This window comes from Anoplopoma fimbria, chromosome 12 (assembly GCF_027596085.1).
Source record: "Anoplopoma fimbria isolate UVic2021 breed Golden Eagle Sablefish chromosome 12, Afim_UVic_2022, whole genome shotgun sequence".
Lineage (NCBI taxonomy): Eukaryota > Metazoa > Chordata > Actinopteri > Perciformes > Anoplopomatidae > Anoplopoma > Anoplopoma fimbria.
The window spans coordinates 8,863,808-8,882,791 of NC_072460.1; the positions used below are offsets into that span (position 1 = coordinate 8,863,808).

At 41.9% G+C, this 18,984-nt stretch overlaps 1 protein-coding gene across 1 annotated transcript; it reads left to right on the forward strand.

Moving 5' to 3' along the window:
• The first annotated feature begins 11,429 nt into the window (after positions 1 to 11,429).
• gpr173 (G protein-coupled receptor 173) lies at positions 11,430 to 12,599 on the forward strand. Its single transcript, XM_054609910.1, has one exon. It carries the CDS (start codon positions 11,436 to 11,438, stop codon positions 12,597 to 12,599), a length of 1,164 nt encoding a protein of 387 aa, XP_054465885.1. The 5' UTR covers positions 11,430 to 11,435.
• Positions 12,600 to 18,984: the final 6,385 nt, after the last annotated feature.

The following is an 18,984-nucleotide window of genomic DNA, read 5'->3' on the forward strand; positions in this document are numbered from 1 at the left end:
TGATCATTGTCATATCTATACATCTGCTTCAATTGTCCTCAATTGTCTTATCATATTTTAGTTATAATTATCAATCTTTCATTCAAATGGAAACAAAATGTGGGGATGGCATCAAAATGTAATAAAATACAGCAATGAAAAAACGAAAATAAAACAACCACATGTTTGCTCTTTAAACATTGTACAACCTAGAATGCACTTCAATGTTTTACAGTTGCCTTGGCTCAATTATTTTAAGTTTTATCCTAATTTTGAAAAAACAAACATAGCCAACAAAATGAAAACACAAGTATCAAATGAAGTAACAGTGCAGGCCTCTGGGTGGAAGTTCTGTCGCTTAAGATGCACCTTTTTTTTTAAGGCTCTCTATCTGTGTTGCTTGTTTGTCAAGATGTGGGCTGTGTTTCTCTGTTGTTTCACAGTTTTGTACTATTGTTAAAACACAATTTGTAAACTAGGATCCTTGTTGTATAACTCCACACACACACACACACACACACACACACACACACACACACACACACACACACACACACACACACACACACAAAAAAAAAACACACACACAAACACACACACACAAAAAAAACATATACTCAAAATTCTAGATACCTTGATCAACTCTCCTAAAACGTGTATTTTTGCTTCACACACAGACACCAAATGAATAGCTCCTCCCACATACCAACTGCACTCTGATGTGGGAGGCATAAAACACTATTATATAGAGTCTTTGGTATTTCCATTTGTAGCACGCTGTGTAACACAAATGCAATATGTTTATTCTCAATATTCTTATACTAATAACACTATCAGACACAATTACTGAGACGGGACACTGCAGGCAAAAACAACATTGTATTTTCATGCACCGGTCACAGTAAACATAATATTTTAGAAAACTTGTAATACTTAAACAATGATCTAAATGTAATGTAAGTATCAAAGTTTTACATATTTAAAAGTCAAGGCAAAAAGAATATGCTGCGTGAGAAAATATAGAATTTTCTCTTTCAAATTCTCATTCTCTACGTGTGTTACTTTTGTTCCTGTAGTTTTAACCTGCATTTTAGGTGAATGATTTAAATTAATTGAATCCATAGTCGTGGTATAATACACAAAACATCTTACATACAGAAATAAATTGGTGCAAATATAAGAGCAGCAACTATCTGAGAAATTCCTCAATGAGGTTTAGGAATGGAGAGAGAAGGGACTACAGCTGTTAAAGGGTCCTATTGGACAATCTTTAGGTTCCATCAGCCTGCAGGGTTTCAGGAGACACTCCATTCCATCCTACTACATCAACTAGTCTCTCTTCCTCAGTGAACCTCAAATCTTATTCAGTGTGCTGATGGAAAATGTACAAATTCCAAAATCATCTTGTCTAGCTCACACGGTAGACCTTACCTGTAATGACATCACTGCAGTTTTGCAGGGGTGGGACACATACTATTGTTTTATTTTTAAGTAGAGTATAACAGTAATGTGCATTACAATCTCTGACAATGGCAAGATGAGCCCATACTTTTAGTTCATTTTAGTTAAAGATGTTGTTAACACCACTACTGCATGTCTGCTGACTGCATGTGTGGACATCTGACTTTATGCACTGTGTCATATAATTAAAGGGCAGAAGAAATGGGGACCTAAGTAGTACTTCTGTTTGTAATCCTGCACAGCATGGCACTGTCAGATAGACACATGATGCATTACTTCAGTGATATGCATGCTTAGTTTTTAATATTTTTAAAAACAAAATAAACTGAATTGAATTGAATTGAATTAATAAGCTCTGAACTTGTGCTAATGTGAGGCATGTGTGTTATGAGGACTGAGCATGTGATTAGTTATTTTTAAAGACAAGAATTTGGTTCAATCAGAAGTTTTGCATATTGAGTCAAAGCAATTGGAACATGCTGCATGAGGAAATAATGGATTTTTTTTTTTTTTTACAACTAGAGAGCACTGAGATACCTACCTCCATCACATTCTCTCTCTTACCTGCACCTTTAACGCATGATTTTATTTAATTTAATCCGTAGCCGCTGTAATATTTTCACAAATTCTCACATAGAGACAAAAACAGTTGCAAAAAAAGTACAGCGACCATCTGAGAATGTCCCATAAAAATAGGTTACCTGATGAGCTTAATACTAACGGGTAAACCTTCTAAAGAAATCAAGATTTGAAAGGACTCAGGCTTCCGCTGTGCCTCGGTGGCATTCTGCTGGGATGACCTTTGACAACACAAAAAAACCCTCAGAACAAGCTGTTTACACCTGTTAGAATGTCATACAGCATGTAACTGGGCTTCCCCCCCGCTTACTGTTCTTAATGCTTCCTCTTACCATTTGTGGTTGTTCATACTGAAAATGACTGAAGTGATGAGTTTACACAGAACAATTATTCTGACACCAGGAAATAATATTTCCGAGGACTTTCAAACAAAAATTTGAAATGTATTATGGAATAGCATCTCGTCTAAAACAAATATTTTATAAAAAAGCTTAATAACTGGTATTGAAGCCCCAAAAGTGGTGCTTTCATGTCAAAAGGACAGACTCAGCGCTTTTATGTTTTTGAGTGAATTGCCAAGCTTCAATGTAAAGGTTGTCTTGTGACTAGTTCATTACGACTGGTGAAAGTGAATTCTCTGGACGATATGATTCTAAAAATGCAGAGCACACAGACTGTAATACACTCAGAACATGAAAGACGAGGTGCAAAATAACTACATTCATTTGCTTAAGCACTAAGTCAAGTCAAGACCAAGGAACACCAGCAGTTAGATGATCAGGCAGGTTTTAAAGAAAACTACGGTTCTCTTCAACTTAGACCTTCATGATAACCCTCATTTTATCAGGTAGTCCCATTGAGATCAAGATCTCTTTTGAAAGAGAAACCTGATTACAGTAGGAAAAATAAGACATAATAAAAACACAGCCAGCATCATAAACAATCACACACATAAAATGAGAAATTCATGCATCTAATGGGATGAGTCTTTGAAGTTTTAATGTCCAGTCATTTAGGAGCCTGATTCATCGGGGGGGTCAAAAAAAGATGAATTCATCATAGAATTTATCAAATGATTGAATGCGCTTATATCTTTGACGAACTGCTTACACACTGGCTACCTGCTGTTGTGTTTCTGAGTGAGACCTCAGGTCTCAATTGTTGTCCCAAATCAGAATTTCTTTCTTTGGGAAAGAAAATAACTTAAAACTATATGAAAGTAATAAAATTTAATATTTTCCTGAAAAATACCAGGATTTTGTTACTCAGTCTTGTATCTATTTCTTATTGGAGATTGTATACATCTACAGAGGTTGTAAGGGGGGGAGATCTCTGGTGTCAGAATTGAATGCCCCCCTTATTCTTCTTCCAGTTGTCCACCAATCTCATAACCCCTCAGCCATCGGTTTTTGCAAACAGATAAGCCTCTGCTGCCAAGGGGCTATATTTCTGGGGTTGCGGTGTAGCCAGCAAATATCCGGGACAAGACTTCCTTTTCGTGTGCTGCTTGTTGTTTACCGTCTGATCAGCAACTTGAGGTGTGAAACGTGAGATGGAGTTGAGAGGCAACACGTACAACTGGATTTTTTAACTAGTAGTCAGTTTACAAGCTCATTTTATACCATCGTGCTCAGATAGCATTTTAGCCATATGAATGTAGAATCTGTTTGTAGAGATAAGATGTCCACCAACTCCTGCTTAATGACCGTTTGACCTCTTCCAGTGGATGCTGTGATTGGTCTTGGTCTGATGTTCTGGGGTCCTCGCTGTTTCACTGAAACCGTATAAATCAATAGAATATTCCTCATCTTAGTTCAGCCAAGATGCACAATGTTGTTTATTCTTCCCAACAGGTTTCTCTCCTACAAACCTATGCTCCAAATAATGATGTGCACAAAGACTGTGCCGGACACATTGGCTCATTCCAGGAGAGGGGAAGTTGTGGTAAGTGTTTTGCAGTGTCCAGCTTCCAGCAGAGCAGACAGCTGTTGAGGCACCACACAAAAACATGGCTGACTGGCGGAGAGGAGGGCTGTGATCCAAGCCGTACTGTGAGGTTTTTCCATGTCATCACTACTGCCATATGTTCCAGTGACCTCTGTTAGCTTCAGCCCAGTGTGCTGCAGACACTGATCTGAGTACCCTGCATGATGGCCATTAGAATACATGCAGCACCACTGCAGCTGCCTTGTTAGTCAGCACAACATTCATCATCATCATCATCATCATTATCATCATCATCAGGACTGTGTGGGTATGGCTTGTTAACTATTCTTTCTTTTTTTAATCGTTAAATTGATCACTGAAAACCTTTGCGACTTAACCCGATTGGATACTTGACTTCCTTTAATTTGTCTTCATGATTTGACATTAAATGTGTATTTGTATAGCACCTTTCAATTACAAATGCTTAAAGTGGCCCTATTATGCTTTTCTACTTTTCCCCTCTACTTTAGTGTGTTATATATATTTTTGTACATGTAAAAGGTCCGTAGAGTGTAAAACCTGAGGATAAACCTGAGTGTAGAAACATTTCAGAGAGAGGGTGAGAAGAGGTGCTGCAGGACAGCCCAGGATGAGAAAAACAAGGCGGATTATGAGCATTAACGCATGTTAACATGTAACTGTAACTTGAGATAAAAAATATGCACCTGGATAATAGCATAATAGGGCCTGTTTAACATAAGACAGAACCATATTAAGACAAAATATTAAAAAAAAAAGAAAATGCAAGACAATATAAAAGGACACATATAAACAGGATTTTGAAAAGAATAGTTCAGCATGTGCGAGATAGAAGTCTGTGTTCTGAGAAGTGAGCTGGAGGATGTGGTTAGCAGTCAGTGCTTCCACACCTTTGTGCTGGTCACTAATTCCAGGAACCATGCTGTCTCATTGAATGTGTGAATGTTACATTTCAGACGTCTCATCAGTTTATAATTAACTTTCAAAATGACAATGCTCACATGTTGATGGTCCAAAGTAGTGACCGACTGACTGATCAATATTGTCATCAATCCATGTTATATCATATTAGAAATGACAAACATACATGACAATAGGCGTTATAGTTCTTACCGGTTCATTGTCAAACTTGATGAAATCCGCACAAACATTGATTTTTACCTGATTATTTCATTTGTATGTGTATTATTTGAAATACATATGTATATCAAGTCAAAGTGGATTCTTTTAAACAATGAGCCCTAACTGTCAACATGAAGTGGGTCTCCCTCTGGGTGGGGTGGGTCTGCCCACATCCCCCCCAAAAAAGCTTCGGGCCGCCCCTGACCAGGGTCCGTCTGACGGGATTAACATCACTGCCGACAGCAGCGGCGGACGATCGGATGCTGCGCCTATTCACCGAAACCCGCCAGCACCGAACAGCGCCGCCCGTCCCCCCCCTCCTGACGGAGCCGGCTTCACACACCGGGCATTTCCCCCTCAGCGTTATCCTCTCTTCATACGCCTGTTTCCCGACATGCCGGGCCGCTGACGGGCTGCGGGACAGAATGAGGATCGGCCTCGGTTTCATCCCGCAGCCCTGCCCGCTCGGGGCTTTTTTTTCTCCCCCCTGGCCTCAGTTCGTTAGCTAGCTGACAGAAGCCCTCCTCCTCCTCCTCCTCCTCTCCGCCCAGAAGCCCCCGGATCGTCTCGGCATGCTCAAGGGTCTCATGAGCAGCAAACGCGAGGTTTCTCTCGGCTCTGCTGGAACGATGCGAGAGGGAGTGCGGCAGCGGATCGACAGGGTTTCCGAAAACTGCGAGCAGGAGATGCTCCACAGGGCGTCTGCTGGAGCCCGGCAGCGGCGAGGGGAGAGCAGCCTACCGATGCGACTCTAGGAGGCGAGAACCCGAGAGCCAAGAGCCAAGAGCCAGCAGTACACCGTGTCTGGATGGTGATGAACCCACAGGCGGTGCTGCCACAAGGATCGGGGATTTACTGGCGACCGGCACGAGCTTCTAGGAGGAAAACGGAGACATGACATGCACAAGAAAAAAAAGGAAACGCAATTTTTGTGTTCTTTAAAAGCTTTGTGTGTTTTTTTTTTTTAAAGGGAGTCCCGCAACAGGCTTCCAGAAACGCCTCTTACAAGGATCTGGACCGTTGACACGGTTTCCCCTTACACTGTCAGGTGCTGCTGCCTCTCTTATTTACCGAGTGTTCCCACATATCCATTCCCTCCGTGGGAAGAGCCAAGGTGGACCGCTGTGGCCCACGTCACAGGAGGACTGCAACAGACGGCCTGCCTGCCATAGTGTGGAGGACGAGCAGCCCACAGCAGGTAAGCATAACAACATGACTACCATTTTGTATCGCCTGCAGGTCCCTGGTTTGCAGGATGATCATGCCGCCTGCCTCTGCACTCCTGCACGAACATTAGTGTGAGTGTGATGAGGTCTGGCTGGGTCCAGGTAGCAGCCTCCTGTAGGCCCATACCAGCACAGATCACCGGACCGCAGCCTTTTGTCTGCCTCTACAGGGGGATCATCTGGCTCTAAGCAGACCCAGCCCTAGGGTGTGATGCATGCAGCAGCGTGCAGTGGTCAGTGGGGCACATGATACATAATACAGGGTTCCCCCAGCTGTAGGGCCTCGCTCAGCTCTGGGACAACCAGGTGATTTAGCATTTGGTGTGATGTTCCCCCTAGAGAACACAGCGCAACCTCCTGAAGGAATACAGGCTGTGTGTGTGTGTGTGTGTGTGTGTGTGTGTGTGTGTGTGTTTTAAGCCACCCAGGCTCCATAATGCAGGACTGCAGCAGCTGCTGGCGCTCCGGTCCTCATCAGACCTGTAGGCTCCCTGTGAGGAGGCCTGATGCTGGGCCCTGTTGTCAGAGACCGACTCTGTCTACATCTCATCCAGTGAGCTTTGTCGCCTCCTCCCACCGACATCAAGCCAGAGGTATTGGGCTGCTGTTGCTACCCAGTTCCTGACAGTGACTCTGCCCTCCGCCGCCAACCAACTTCCAGCTTCGCAAAGCCCCTCCTTCAAGACACACAGCCCCCCTCACAGCTCCTCTCTGCTCCCAGCCTGTGGAGCTGTGAGGACTGCAACCTGATTCAAACTGTGGATGGAAGTGTAATTTATGAAATCAATTTGATCCGGATTAGCTAAACATCTTTGTCGTTCATCACTATGTGTTTTCCATTCATATTCAGCTCATCCTTTAATGGAGCGCCAAGTGTTTTCTCCAATTTTTTCCTTTTTCAAATGAATTTTCCTCGAAGGCTCCACTCATCATCAAGAAGAGCTGATATGAAACGATTCTTGGACTGTACTTATATATCAACCTCGAGGTTAATTCAATAATTCATTGTCAGAGGTTTTATTTTGAAAAAGCCCTTATTTGCTTTCATCTCCTTTTATTTGTAGGCAGAAACGTTTCAAGTCTCCTGTCGTGTTAAAGTGTCAATGATCTGTAATGTATAGTGCTGTTCTAGTCTTCCAACCACTCAAAGCGCTTTAACACTCCATGTCATCATTCACCCATTCACACCCATTCATACACTGATGACAAGGAATAACATGCAAGGTGCCACCTGCCCATCAAGACTCTTAAGTAATCATTCCTACTCGTTCACATACCTGGGTGAGCATTTTGGGCTTAAGTGTCTTGCCCAAGGACACATTGAACCATTGGTCCTATTTTCAGCATGCTAACATGCTCATAATGACGTTGCTAACATGCTGATGCTCTTGCATGTAAAACTTCAAGGCTACTATCTTCACCGTCGTTTCGGTTTAGTGTATTAGCATGCTAACAGTTGCTAATTAGCTCTAAGGACAAACTGTTGACAGCGTGTTTTGTACATTTTGCACAGTTGGTTTATGAAAGACACATTTCTGTTGATTTTGTAAATTGCATTCTCTTCAGTACTTGGCTGAAGGTAGTAATGCAACAATCTGACAGGAACAGATACCTCTAGAAGGAAATGAGAGAACGTGTTTTTTAGTTTGGGTGAACTAAACCTTAAATGTTCCATTATTGACTACCATGCTAAGCCCAGCAGTGTACTCCCAACAAAATCATATGGCATTTGACAACATCTCCACTCAAGGTCCACCTCCTCAGCTTTGGAGCTTTTTATCGTATTATGGAGTATTCATCAACTGATTACATTTGTTCAGTTGTCTTTGAGCTGTTCAAACTTTCCATTATTCTGAGCAGGTTAAGGACTGCTCTGGTGATGAAAAGCACAAATGGTGATTTCACTCGTCATTTACAATGTTTACAGATGGTTGTTAAATTGTTGTTTTCAAGTATAACGTCTTCTTCTCCCCTTTCTGGAACGCCATGCCAAGAACATGCACCTTAACCACGGTTACATTCATAAGGGGCAGCAATTCTGGTGACACATAAACACAAACTTGGACAATTAATACAAAGGCGATGTTTTATAGATTCAGATACCTACAGAGAAGGTTCAGGTTTACGGCTCAGCCTCATCTTCTCTTCACTCTCTACACTCTCGTAAATCAATATCACAAACATTTAGGAGAAAACACAAGAGCCACAGCTACAGAGCCGTCTAGTGAGGAACCTGGGGGCCCTGACCTGCAGACACTCAGACCACAGTACAACACGCAGCGACATGCTAGTTTAAGTTCAGATGTGAAGCACACTTTTATATAAATGCATTTAATTTGTGTTGCATAAAGTGCTTTACATGGAACTCCACGTTAGCCTAGCTCATAGTTGCTGCTCTGCACTGCACTCATACGGCTGTTACAGCTGATAGCGTAGCACCCACCCTCCTGTTTCTGGTCAACACTGTTAGCTCTATGAGCACAAAGTTTTAAACTGTTAGCGCTGTTAGCAACATTAGCTCTGAGTTGCTGGTTCAGGGGTGGCCATGTTGAGAGCCATTGAGAGGCTGCAAATCTGACATTATACACCCTTAATCATAACTTCATTAGTCTGTCCTGAGCCACTGATGTACACAAACAGTTCTTGATTTGTTTCACTGAATAGCTGCGCTCTCCTGATGCCACTGTCTCACACAACCTTTGAGGTTGGAAGTGCTGTAGTTGTTTCCTTTGGAGTTCTATCTCCAAGTGTGCTCAGCCTTCAGGAACAGGTCTTGTATGTGTATGTCCTGAGTTTAGAGGTGGTCAGCGTGTCACTCAATATGAAGCAGTGCCTTTGTAGATCAATATCTTCCATTTCACAGTTTAGTCAGTTCAAGGAGGAATCGGAACATGTTTTAAACTGTCCCATTTCAGAAACTATTACAAGAAAACATCCCATTGTATTGGCCTGCTCTGACTTGGCCTGAGATCTTAACCCAGCAAAGAATAATCACATCACAGTTCTTACTGCAGCTCCATGTGTAGGCTCCACAGCTCCAATGTAACCCCTTAATGCACAACTATAAATCCAGCTTTAGTGGTTGGTTTGACAAATGTATATGGGGTTTACTTCCCAACCTGTGTTACAGTGCAGCACAGCTGCCTCCTAAGCCTTTAATGAGGAGCAACCATGACCACCCCTGTCAATGATTAACAGTCCTAACTGAGGCTAAGGGTTAGGGGTCAGCATCTTAAACAAAGTGTGGATCATCACAGTCGTGTAAAAGGTAGTTTGGCTCAGTTTGCTTACTAAAGCTCATGATATCACTGATGTGGAGGGGTCACCCTGTGAAATAACCTACAGTTTAAGTTAGTCTACAGGTTTCCTCACAGAGAAGATGCTTTTAAGTTCTTCTGCCATCTCTGCTGCTCGGAGTAACATGAGGCAACTTTATGGTGTAGTATACTCAGTAATCTTTCATTAGAAAAATATCATCTCCCAATATATGACAAATAATATATTATTTTCTTACCGGATGTGGTCAGGTATTTCTTATTTTCTATTGTAATATTTTATGTGCATTACATTAAAATCTTATTTTAAAGGCAGCCACTAAGCATGTTTTAAAAATATTTCCACATTAATTTCTAGCCTTTCTTGAGTTTCAATATTAGGATTTGAATCATAATGTTTCAACAGCGTCGTATCTTATTCTGGTCATGTGATTATTTTGTATATATAATTACTGAATTGCTCTGCATGTTTTCCTGAATAACCTTCATATGGGCAGGGACACAACTCAGACCACTCTGACCACAGTGGCCACATGGATGCAGCCTCTTGTCAATGAAAAAGCTGTGATAAAGCCACTGTACACTGTACCTGCTCAGCATCAGACAGAGACCAGCTTGTGATCATAGTGGAGTGTTTAGCAGATAAGCAGACAGATATTTCCTCAGGAGTCAGTGAATATTGGACCTACAATCATCAGGTGGACGTGATCACCACTTCTAATGTTTATAAGGCTGTGATATTCCAAATAGGTGCAAGATGTTCAGCTTTTTGTGGAGTGCTGGTTAAAGGTTGCAGTTTTAAATAGAGGTAAGGGTGCAACGTAGTGTTATAACAACTATAAGATCACTGTTGGAGAAAAAATGGAGAAACCAGATCAAAGAACATTTAATATGTAAATTAAGGATTAGATTTTAATCAAGCTGAATGCATATTTTAACCATTGGTAAAAAATGTAAACAAAAATGTACAGTCCTATGGTGTTCTATGCAAAACCAGCCAGCATGGCTTGAATGACTCCTCTGAGAAAATGATGGAAAGACTGAGAGGTAGGAGAAATATTCTCGCTGAAGGACATCATGAAATTGATTAAGAACTAAAATCACCAGTATGATAAATAAACGTAAGCAAATAAATAAATATCAACTATCAGCATGTAAATGGGCTGCTGTGTAAGTATGCATGTTTTCTAACATTCTGTACTCTTCTTTTAAAGTATGGCTTGCAATTTATTAAAAAGATGTTTATTACTTAAAATAGTATTTATATTTTCATTATGTCTAAGTAGAGACCAAATTCTATGACTAGTTCTTTTAAATTTCACTGTCCATTCTTTGCCCATTATCACTAAGATTGCACCAATCACTCACGCCTTTTTAAAAGAATGTGTCATACCTAGCGACCTCCATACTGAGATTCCTCGCTCAGAGTTGAGACGTTTCCTAAACCACTCCTAGCTAGGACTCCTTGCTAGAATTGTTTGGGTTGAGTTAGGAGTATTCTCAGATTGTTGGTGTGGTACTAGCTGGATGACTGAAATGACTCTCCACACTCACATTTAACAGATATCTATCAAAACTCCTAATTCTTTGTGTTCTCCAATTGCTTCCAGGCTCCTGGAGAGGATCAGGAGGTGAGACGACAAAATACACCAACAAAGGGACCCTTCTCGAAATGGGGCGATGTGGAGTGTTGTGTTCCTGTTCCATGTGAACTGCGGAAACGAGGCAACCACGAGGACGGAGGAACAGCCAGCAGGTGGAGGAGGCGGCGGAGGAGTGGGGGCTTTGGTGTTTGAAGAAAAGCCGGTATGGGTGGGGGGCATTCGGGATGGCGAATAGAAACGAGAGCGGCGAAGGGCCGGCTGGGCCCATGGCAGCAGTGGTGGCTACGGCAGGAGGTATGGTCGCAGAGAACCCGTCTTCGGCTGTCTCTACCTATATCAAACTGGTGCTGCTGGGGCTGATCATCTGCATCAGCCTGGTGGGCAACCTGGTGGTGTCCCTGCTCGTACTGCGGGACCGAGCCTTGCACAAGGCACCGTACTACTTCCTGCTGGACCTGTGCCTGGCCGACACCATTCGCTCAGCCATCTGCTTCCCCTTCGTGCTGGTGTCTATAAAGAATGGCTCGGCCTGGACCTACAGCGTGCTGAGCTGCAAGGTGGTGGCCTTCATGGCAGTGCTCTTCTGCTTCCATGCCGCCTTCATGCTGTTCTGCATCAGCGTAACACGCTACATGGCCATTGCACACCACCGCTTTTACTCGAAGCGCATGACGTTCTGGACATGTGTGGCGGTGGTGTGCATGGTGTGGACACTGTCGGTGGCAATGGCTTTCCCGCCAGTTTTTGACGTGGGCACCTACAAATTCATTCGTGAGGAGGACCAGTGCATCTTTGAGCATCGCTACTTTAAGGCTAATGATACGCTGGGCTTCATGCTAATGCTGGCTGTGCTCATTCTAGCCACGCATGTTGTCTACATGAAGTTACTCCTCTTTGAGTACAAGCACCGTAAGATGAAGCCGGTCCAGATGGTGCCGGCTATCAGTCAGAACTGGACGTTCCACGGGCCGGGGGCCACTGGCCAAGCGGCAGCCAACTGGATTGCGGGCTTTGGCAGGGGCCCGATGCCGCCGACTCTGCTGGGAATCCGTCAGAACTTGCACAACCAGAACCGGCGCCTGTTGGGCATGGAGGAGTTCAAAGCGGAGAAGCAGCTTGGCAGGATGTTCTACGTGATCACCCTGCTGTTCCTGGTGCTCTGGTCTCCCTACATAGTGGCTTGCTATTGGAGGGTGTTTGTCAAGGCTTGCACAATACCACACCGGTACCTCTCCACCACCGTGTGGATGAGTTTTGCCCAAGCCGGGGTCAACCCTATTGTCTGTTTCTTCCTTAACAAAGACTTGAAGAAAGGGCTCCTTTCCCACCTACCAGCCTGCTGCAGGACTAAACCTCATCTGCCACGAGAGCCTTATTGTGTCATGTAAGCAGAGATGATGAGCCAAACATGGAGAGAAACCAAGGGGCAGCCAACTAATGTGTTGTGGGAGTGTTTGCTTGAGCTAATGTGGCGTTTGATTCGATACAACTACTTTTAAGCAGTGGGTGCAAACTAGTGAGTGTTATTGTTAAACACTGGAATGGTAAGCATGTATTCCCATCTGCCAACCCTTTTTCACTCCAAAGCATACATGATAACAGGAGAAAAAAATACTGAAATTGCAACACATGCAAATAATAATGCAGTCATTGTGGAAACCAAGGCAGACAAACAACAAATTACATGAGATGCTTCATAAAGAATGTCAAAATGGCCAATTAGAAAATTCTCGGATTGACACAAACGGCATTTGAGTTGGTTTGATGACAAAAGATTCCTTTGAAGGACAAAGCAGTAACTTTTCTAGTCTAAATTTACCTAACATGCTGGATTAGTTAGCAGGAGGACAGGAGGGAGACAGAGAGAGAGATGCAACATCCTGGATGGATTTGAACAGAGGATGTTACCGTTCATAGTCAGCGGCTTAACCACTTATCCACAGGGCAACTAACTGCATCTATTATATTCGTCTTTCATTTTTAGTACTTGACAACATTGTTGGAGGAAAGATGATTCCAGGGGTATGTGAGGTTTTGTTTTTCTTTCCCTCTTTCCAAAGACCCCTTTTTGTTCAGCTGTTTATGATGTAGAGATGCTTCAAAAGAATCATCTCAAGTTGTTCTAGTTAGTTCTAGTTAGAGTTCCATAGTTAGATCTCGAGCTATGAAGTCTGTCCAATTCTGAGGTCCATAAACACATTCTGGCCTGAAAATTATTTTAAAATCAATACTGTTAAGTCTTTAGTACATTGGGGGGGGGGGTACACACACGTGTTCTTTTAAATCTGTGCGTCACTTGAAAACAAAAGAGAAGAAGCAATCAGCTCAGTTGATAGCAAAAAAAATAGAAAGCAGAGGTTTGAGTCGGAACAGAGTGCCCAGTTGCATGAAATGGTCAGATTTTCTTTACCTGAAACCGCAGATCTCCAATAGCTATGGTCCAATAGCTTCCCAGTGGCAGCCTTGTGCACTTAATTTACTTTATGCTATTTTTAACGTCTAAATATTTAAAAGTTGAAATTGTAATGCTCTCAAAAATTCCCACAATGGAACAAAGACAGTTCCAGCCAAGAGCAGAACACAAGACCTTGAGTGTCCACTAGACGCGTCTCCGTCTCAGCTACCAGAGACGATCCACTGTTATGTGCTGTTGGGTTTCTATATTCACATATGAATGTATGTTAACGCTGTATTTTATGAAAATTGGATTGGAATTAATAATGAATACATTTTATTTGTCTTTGTTTTCATGTACAAACAGAAAAGTTTTTTTTGTCCTGTTTTTTTCTGTCGCTTCTCCTCTGAAGTCTATGAAGGACAATTACAGCTTTCCTTCTGCATGTTGTTCACTTTTCAGTTTACATATCAAGACAGCTACGTCCATTAAAACCAGTAAAGTAGAGCTGCAGTGTACGTGTTACCACGTTGATCATGTGACCTGAAACATGTTTACCGTATGCTTGTAATTCCCTAAAATTGTTGGCAAAGCAACAGTTAGTACTTGGGCAGAAGAGGCTTGAAGAAAGCTGGAAGGAGACACACAGCTGTTTTGGAGGTCAGCCAAAGACAGAGTTCTCCACCTACCAGCCAATCACATCAGCGTGTCAAGTTCACAAGCGCTAAACTTAAAAGACCTGTGTGGTTTTACTTTATCTCCATGTGTTGAACTCTTGACTACGTTAAATCCATTGAAAGGAACTGATTTCACTCTGAAATGCAGCCATATTAAATGCTGGTGTTTCTGTACCTCTTAGTCTTTACTATTCCTGTTAATCTCAGTTATGTAGCGATGATAACTATGAAATCTTAGGTTACCTCCTCGCCTGAGTGATCTCTTACAGCCCAGCAGGAATCAGATCTTGATTGCAATCCCAACTGTTATTATTGCACTGGGAGGAGGAGCAGAGACAATGGATGGATAGATTCATGAGTAAAATTAGACTGCAAAGGAAATATGTAAGTATCTGAGTAAAGAATGTGGCATAACAGACAGAAGGAAGTCTCTACAGGATTTTGTTCTTGGCACATTTTCATTGTTTGTCAGTGTAAAAGCCTAAACTTCCATCTGTGCCAGTGATGGGAGCCTAAAGTGGTTTGTTGTCGTTGCTCACCCGTGCAACAGAAAACATACTATGAGGACTTATGTTCAGGCTTGAAAATACACAGACAAAAGCCTTGTTTCTCTAGGATGTTCCCTGAGGACAAACCATAAGGAACATTTGTAACCCAACTTTTACTGAGGAGAACTGCTATGGATGATGTAACTGGGTACTGAGAACTGTAGCTAGCTCTCCAATCACTGGTTGAGGTACAGTTTCTTTAGAATCAGGTGATCTGTGAAAATATACCAAGACACAGGCCAGACCGTCTGCCCAGAAACAGAGCTTATTCACATCCATCTCCTGTCAGCCAGCAGGAATCAAATACTGCTGGAAAATCAGCATTCCTAGCTTTTATATTTGATGATAAGGAAGTATATCAACATGAGAGGTAGTAAATCCAATTTCTGACTTTGAAAAATGTCAAAATGATAGGTTTTTTTCGGGTCAATATTATGAGACAAAGTCAAAATTTTCACTTGCTCTATCACAGGTGTTAAAAACTGATTGTCAATCCATTTGTTTTTAGCACAAAACCACAGCACTGCGTAAATCCCTAGTACATCTACGCCGTTCACGTCACAAAATGAAGCAAAGACGGTTGGCGTGAAATCTTAGATCACAAGATAAACCTTGATCGTACAGTAAAAACTAATCATAGTTTCCTGAAGCAGAGCTCTGAAGCTATGAAGACATCTACTGCTTTATTTTTGCACAGATCTAAAAATTGATTAACTGTGCTTCTTTCTTGTATCTCTCTTAAAAAAAAGAACTGTAGCTTGAAGTGGAGTTTAGGTGGAAGAAAGGGACAGGGCACAGAGATTGTTGTTTGTCAGTGAATGTGTGAAAATATGACACAGTCTGGAAGCTGGAGAAAAAATGGTGTTTAGGGGTTTGAGATGCTCCTTTGTCTCTGCCGTGGCATATCTGACACACCCGACAGCAGCATGCCACAGAGAACCGCTTATTTTGTTTTATTTTCAGAATTATGGCCTTACTCCATAAAAACATCAGACCAGTGCAACAAAGGGTAGACATGTGTCACTCATGTATGCACTCAAGTCATTCAAGGAGGAAACAGAACACTGTGTACACTTTTGGAAGACTTGTTGCTCTTCCCATCCAAACCTGGAGCAACGATGGTCATGGACAGGTGATCTGAAACGGGGATGAAGTCGAACATTCAAAGTAGTAGAAGTGACTTTTCTATCGCAGGCTGATGATGGGAGTGAAGCCCGCTCTCAAGTGTTTTTTCTCAGTTGTTTTCCTCTCGGATATCAACCTGAGGGATGAAGGAAAAACGACTGGTCTTTCCATTTTCATTTCTGAGACTAAGCCAGAGAAGCGTGTGGATCCACAGAAGATGCTGGAGAGGCCTGACAGTGCTTTTTTAGTTGCCTCAGGCAGATTATCTTTTGTAAATGTACTGTGACCTCTGTACTATTTAGTGTGTATTATATTGACAGCAAACCAACTTTGAAATGCAACAGAAGAGTTCCTGATCATCATATTTTTACTGTGTGTATGTGTGTGTGTTTCTATTGGCAGGTATGACTGTGTGTATGAGTAAGGTGATGGTCACATGGATGAAACAGGAACATGAGAGGGAAATACTGACCAGACACATGTTGCATTCTGAAGATATCATTCCTGCAAATGCTTCCTCAGTATTTCTCATGGTGACACAAGGATCTGAATGTGTTTTCAAACCAATGAAGTTTACTCTAAGTCCCTTTTGTAAAACATGTAATAGATTATTATGAATTGGACTGGATTTTTTTGTACATATTTAAGGATAATGAAGGTAAAAGAGCCTGAGATAAAGTCAGGCCAAATGTGATCACATACACTGGCTCTTTCTGAATGTTTCATTGAAGAGTTGATACATAAAAAAGCCTCTCAAACTATAATTTACAACTAACAAAGAATTGTACATACAAAACATTTTGCATTCAAATCAGCACTCAAATTGTTATTTTCCTTAAAGGATAACAGCAAAGGATTTTTCTTGGGTCTTCTCCATTGATCAGTGACACTCACACTGAGATCTGTGAACACAGTGACTCAGTCACATGATCAGGCAGGATGGGAACAAACCAACAGGTTAGTTGGAAGGACTCAAACCGTCTGTTGTGAACATCGATCACAGTTCACATCCCACTTCCTGCTTCAACATTAACCCAGTCTACCGGTTCAATGGGAGATTATTACTTACATTCAGTGTGAGCTTCACATAAAGTGGTTCAGATAAACTATTGGCTTGTTTCCAACCTGTCTGCTCGTTTCTTCCATCTAGACTTTAGTTGCATTGACGTTGCCGTGCTCCCAGATCTGAGAAGTACCAATAAAGTGAATACATATTACAAAGAAATCAAACCCAAGTTATAATGAACTGGAATTATCCTTTAATCCTCACCTTCTGTCTCAAAGATTGACTTTCTTCTGGCCTGGTCACATCTGGAAGCCTGTGAAGCAGCACCAGAGGCTAGCAGCTAAGCTAGTTAAGCTAGAGCTTGTTTACATAAGTTCACCAAAGTTGTTTCCGTTTGTAAAGAATAGAATGTGGTGTGAGTAGTGGTGTGACTGGGCCACAGCAGTAAATGAGCCTGATACCAATTTGACGAGTGAATGTCCAAACCAGTAACAGATATCACAATAACAAGACATCCCAGCAGCTATATACAGCATTTCTTTGGGAATTACTCATAAAACATTGTCATAGAGAAGGGTCAGGCCTATGAATTTTCCGCAAAATGGTTCATTTCTTAACCTTAAAGTAGAACACTAAATGTCGAAGGTTAATCTCATCTCAGCGTACCCTGAAGCCAATATCATACATAAAAAATACCAAAAGGTTTGAAATATTTGAAAGGAATTTCTTCTGACCACCCAATCATGGAGTCAAGTCAGACGCTGCGGTTTCCCTTTGTTCTGTATTATTAAAAAAAAGGTTGAGCTATTACGCATGTCTCTTGGGATTTATGATTTTTGTTGTTGATTTTGTAATGAAAATAAATTTCATTTGAAATGATTTGAACATTATTATGATTACCTATGGCAGGATCTTCCCAGAATTCCCAGGTTCGATGGTATATTGATTTCAAAAACACATTTAGCATATTGTGCACACAGACCAGGCTTTTCATGGACACTATGATGGGGCAACACCTTCCATCCACTCTGTAACTTGAAGGGTTGCTAGTTCTAATTACCTCTAGAAACATGAAGTATTCATGGGCAAATGGGGCGTCCCCACTAAAATTTCAGTTGTGACTGCTTTCATACCAAATGACACTACAAGTACTTGCAGTGCACGCAAGTAAACAGACATTTCAACTGCTTCCATTGCTCGCTCCTCAAATGACAGATCAACTGCTTTAATAATTCAGACATCAACTGATTCCAACTGCTTTTAACTCTTACATTTCAAATGACATCTTAACTCCTTTCAGGCAGTTTTCATCCAGACCTCTTAGCGATACCTATGAAATATGATGCGCTCTAATTTGTAGATGTCCCACAAAATTATTTTGTATGTGATCTACGTAATCACAAACTAGACTGCAAATAGGAGGGCTGGTACATGGGTCAAACAAAAACTGGTCTTTCAACCATGAGACAGCTTGTCGTTCCCCGTGAAGTACGAGAAGTCAACGTTGATTTATTTGGCAGGTAGCTTGCGCCCTTCAGTGATGGTACTTCTGTGATGGGAGTTATTTTAACGCAAACGACGATCATTTCCTAAACCTAACTAGGTAGTTTTGTTGCTTAAACCTTACTTTGTTGTCTAAACCTAACTAAGTAGTTTGGTTGCCACATTTTTATTCAGTCGATTTGTCTTGATCATGAAATACATGCAGACATCACATGGCCACTTATTCAGTCAGGTTAATAAGAGCCTTACAGGAAGTGATCCTAAGCTACCTGACCAGAACTGTGGATTCAGTTAACCAGACACCAGCTATATGGCTTGTTCACCTTCCATTGAGCTCAACCACCTGTGTGTCTTCAGTTGGAGATCAGGAAGTCCTGATCCTCCACAAATCCAGCAAATCCAAATCAATGCCTGCCACATGAGGTGAGGCAGTCACTCTCCTGGCTAGATGGTTGGCTTTCACTGAGGACACGCTGAACACCAGTCAGGCCTACATTTTCATCCAAGGAGATTTGAGAG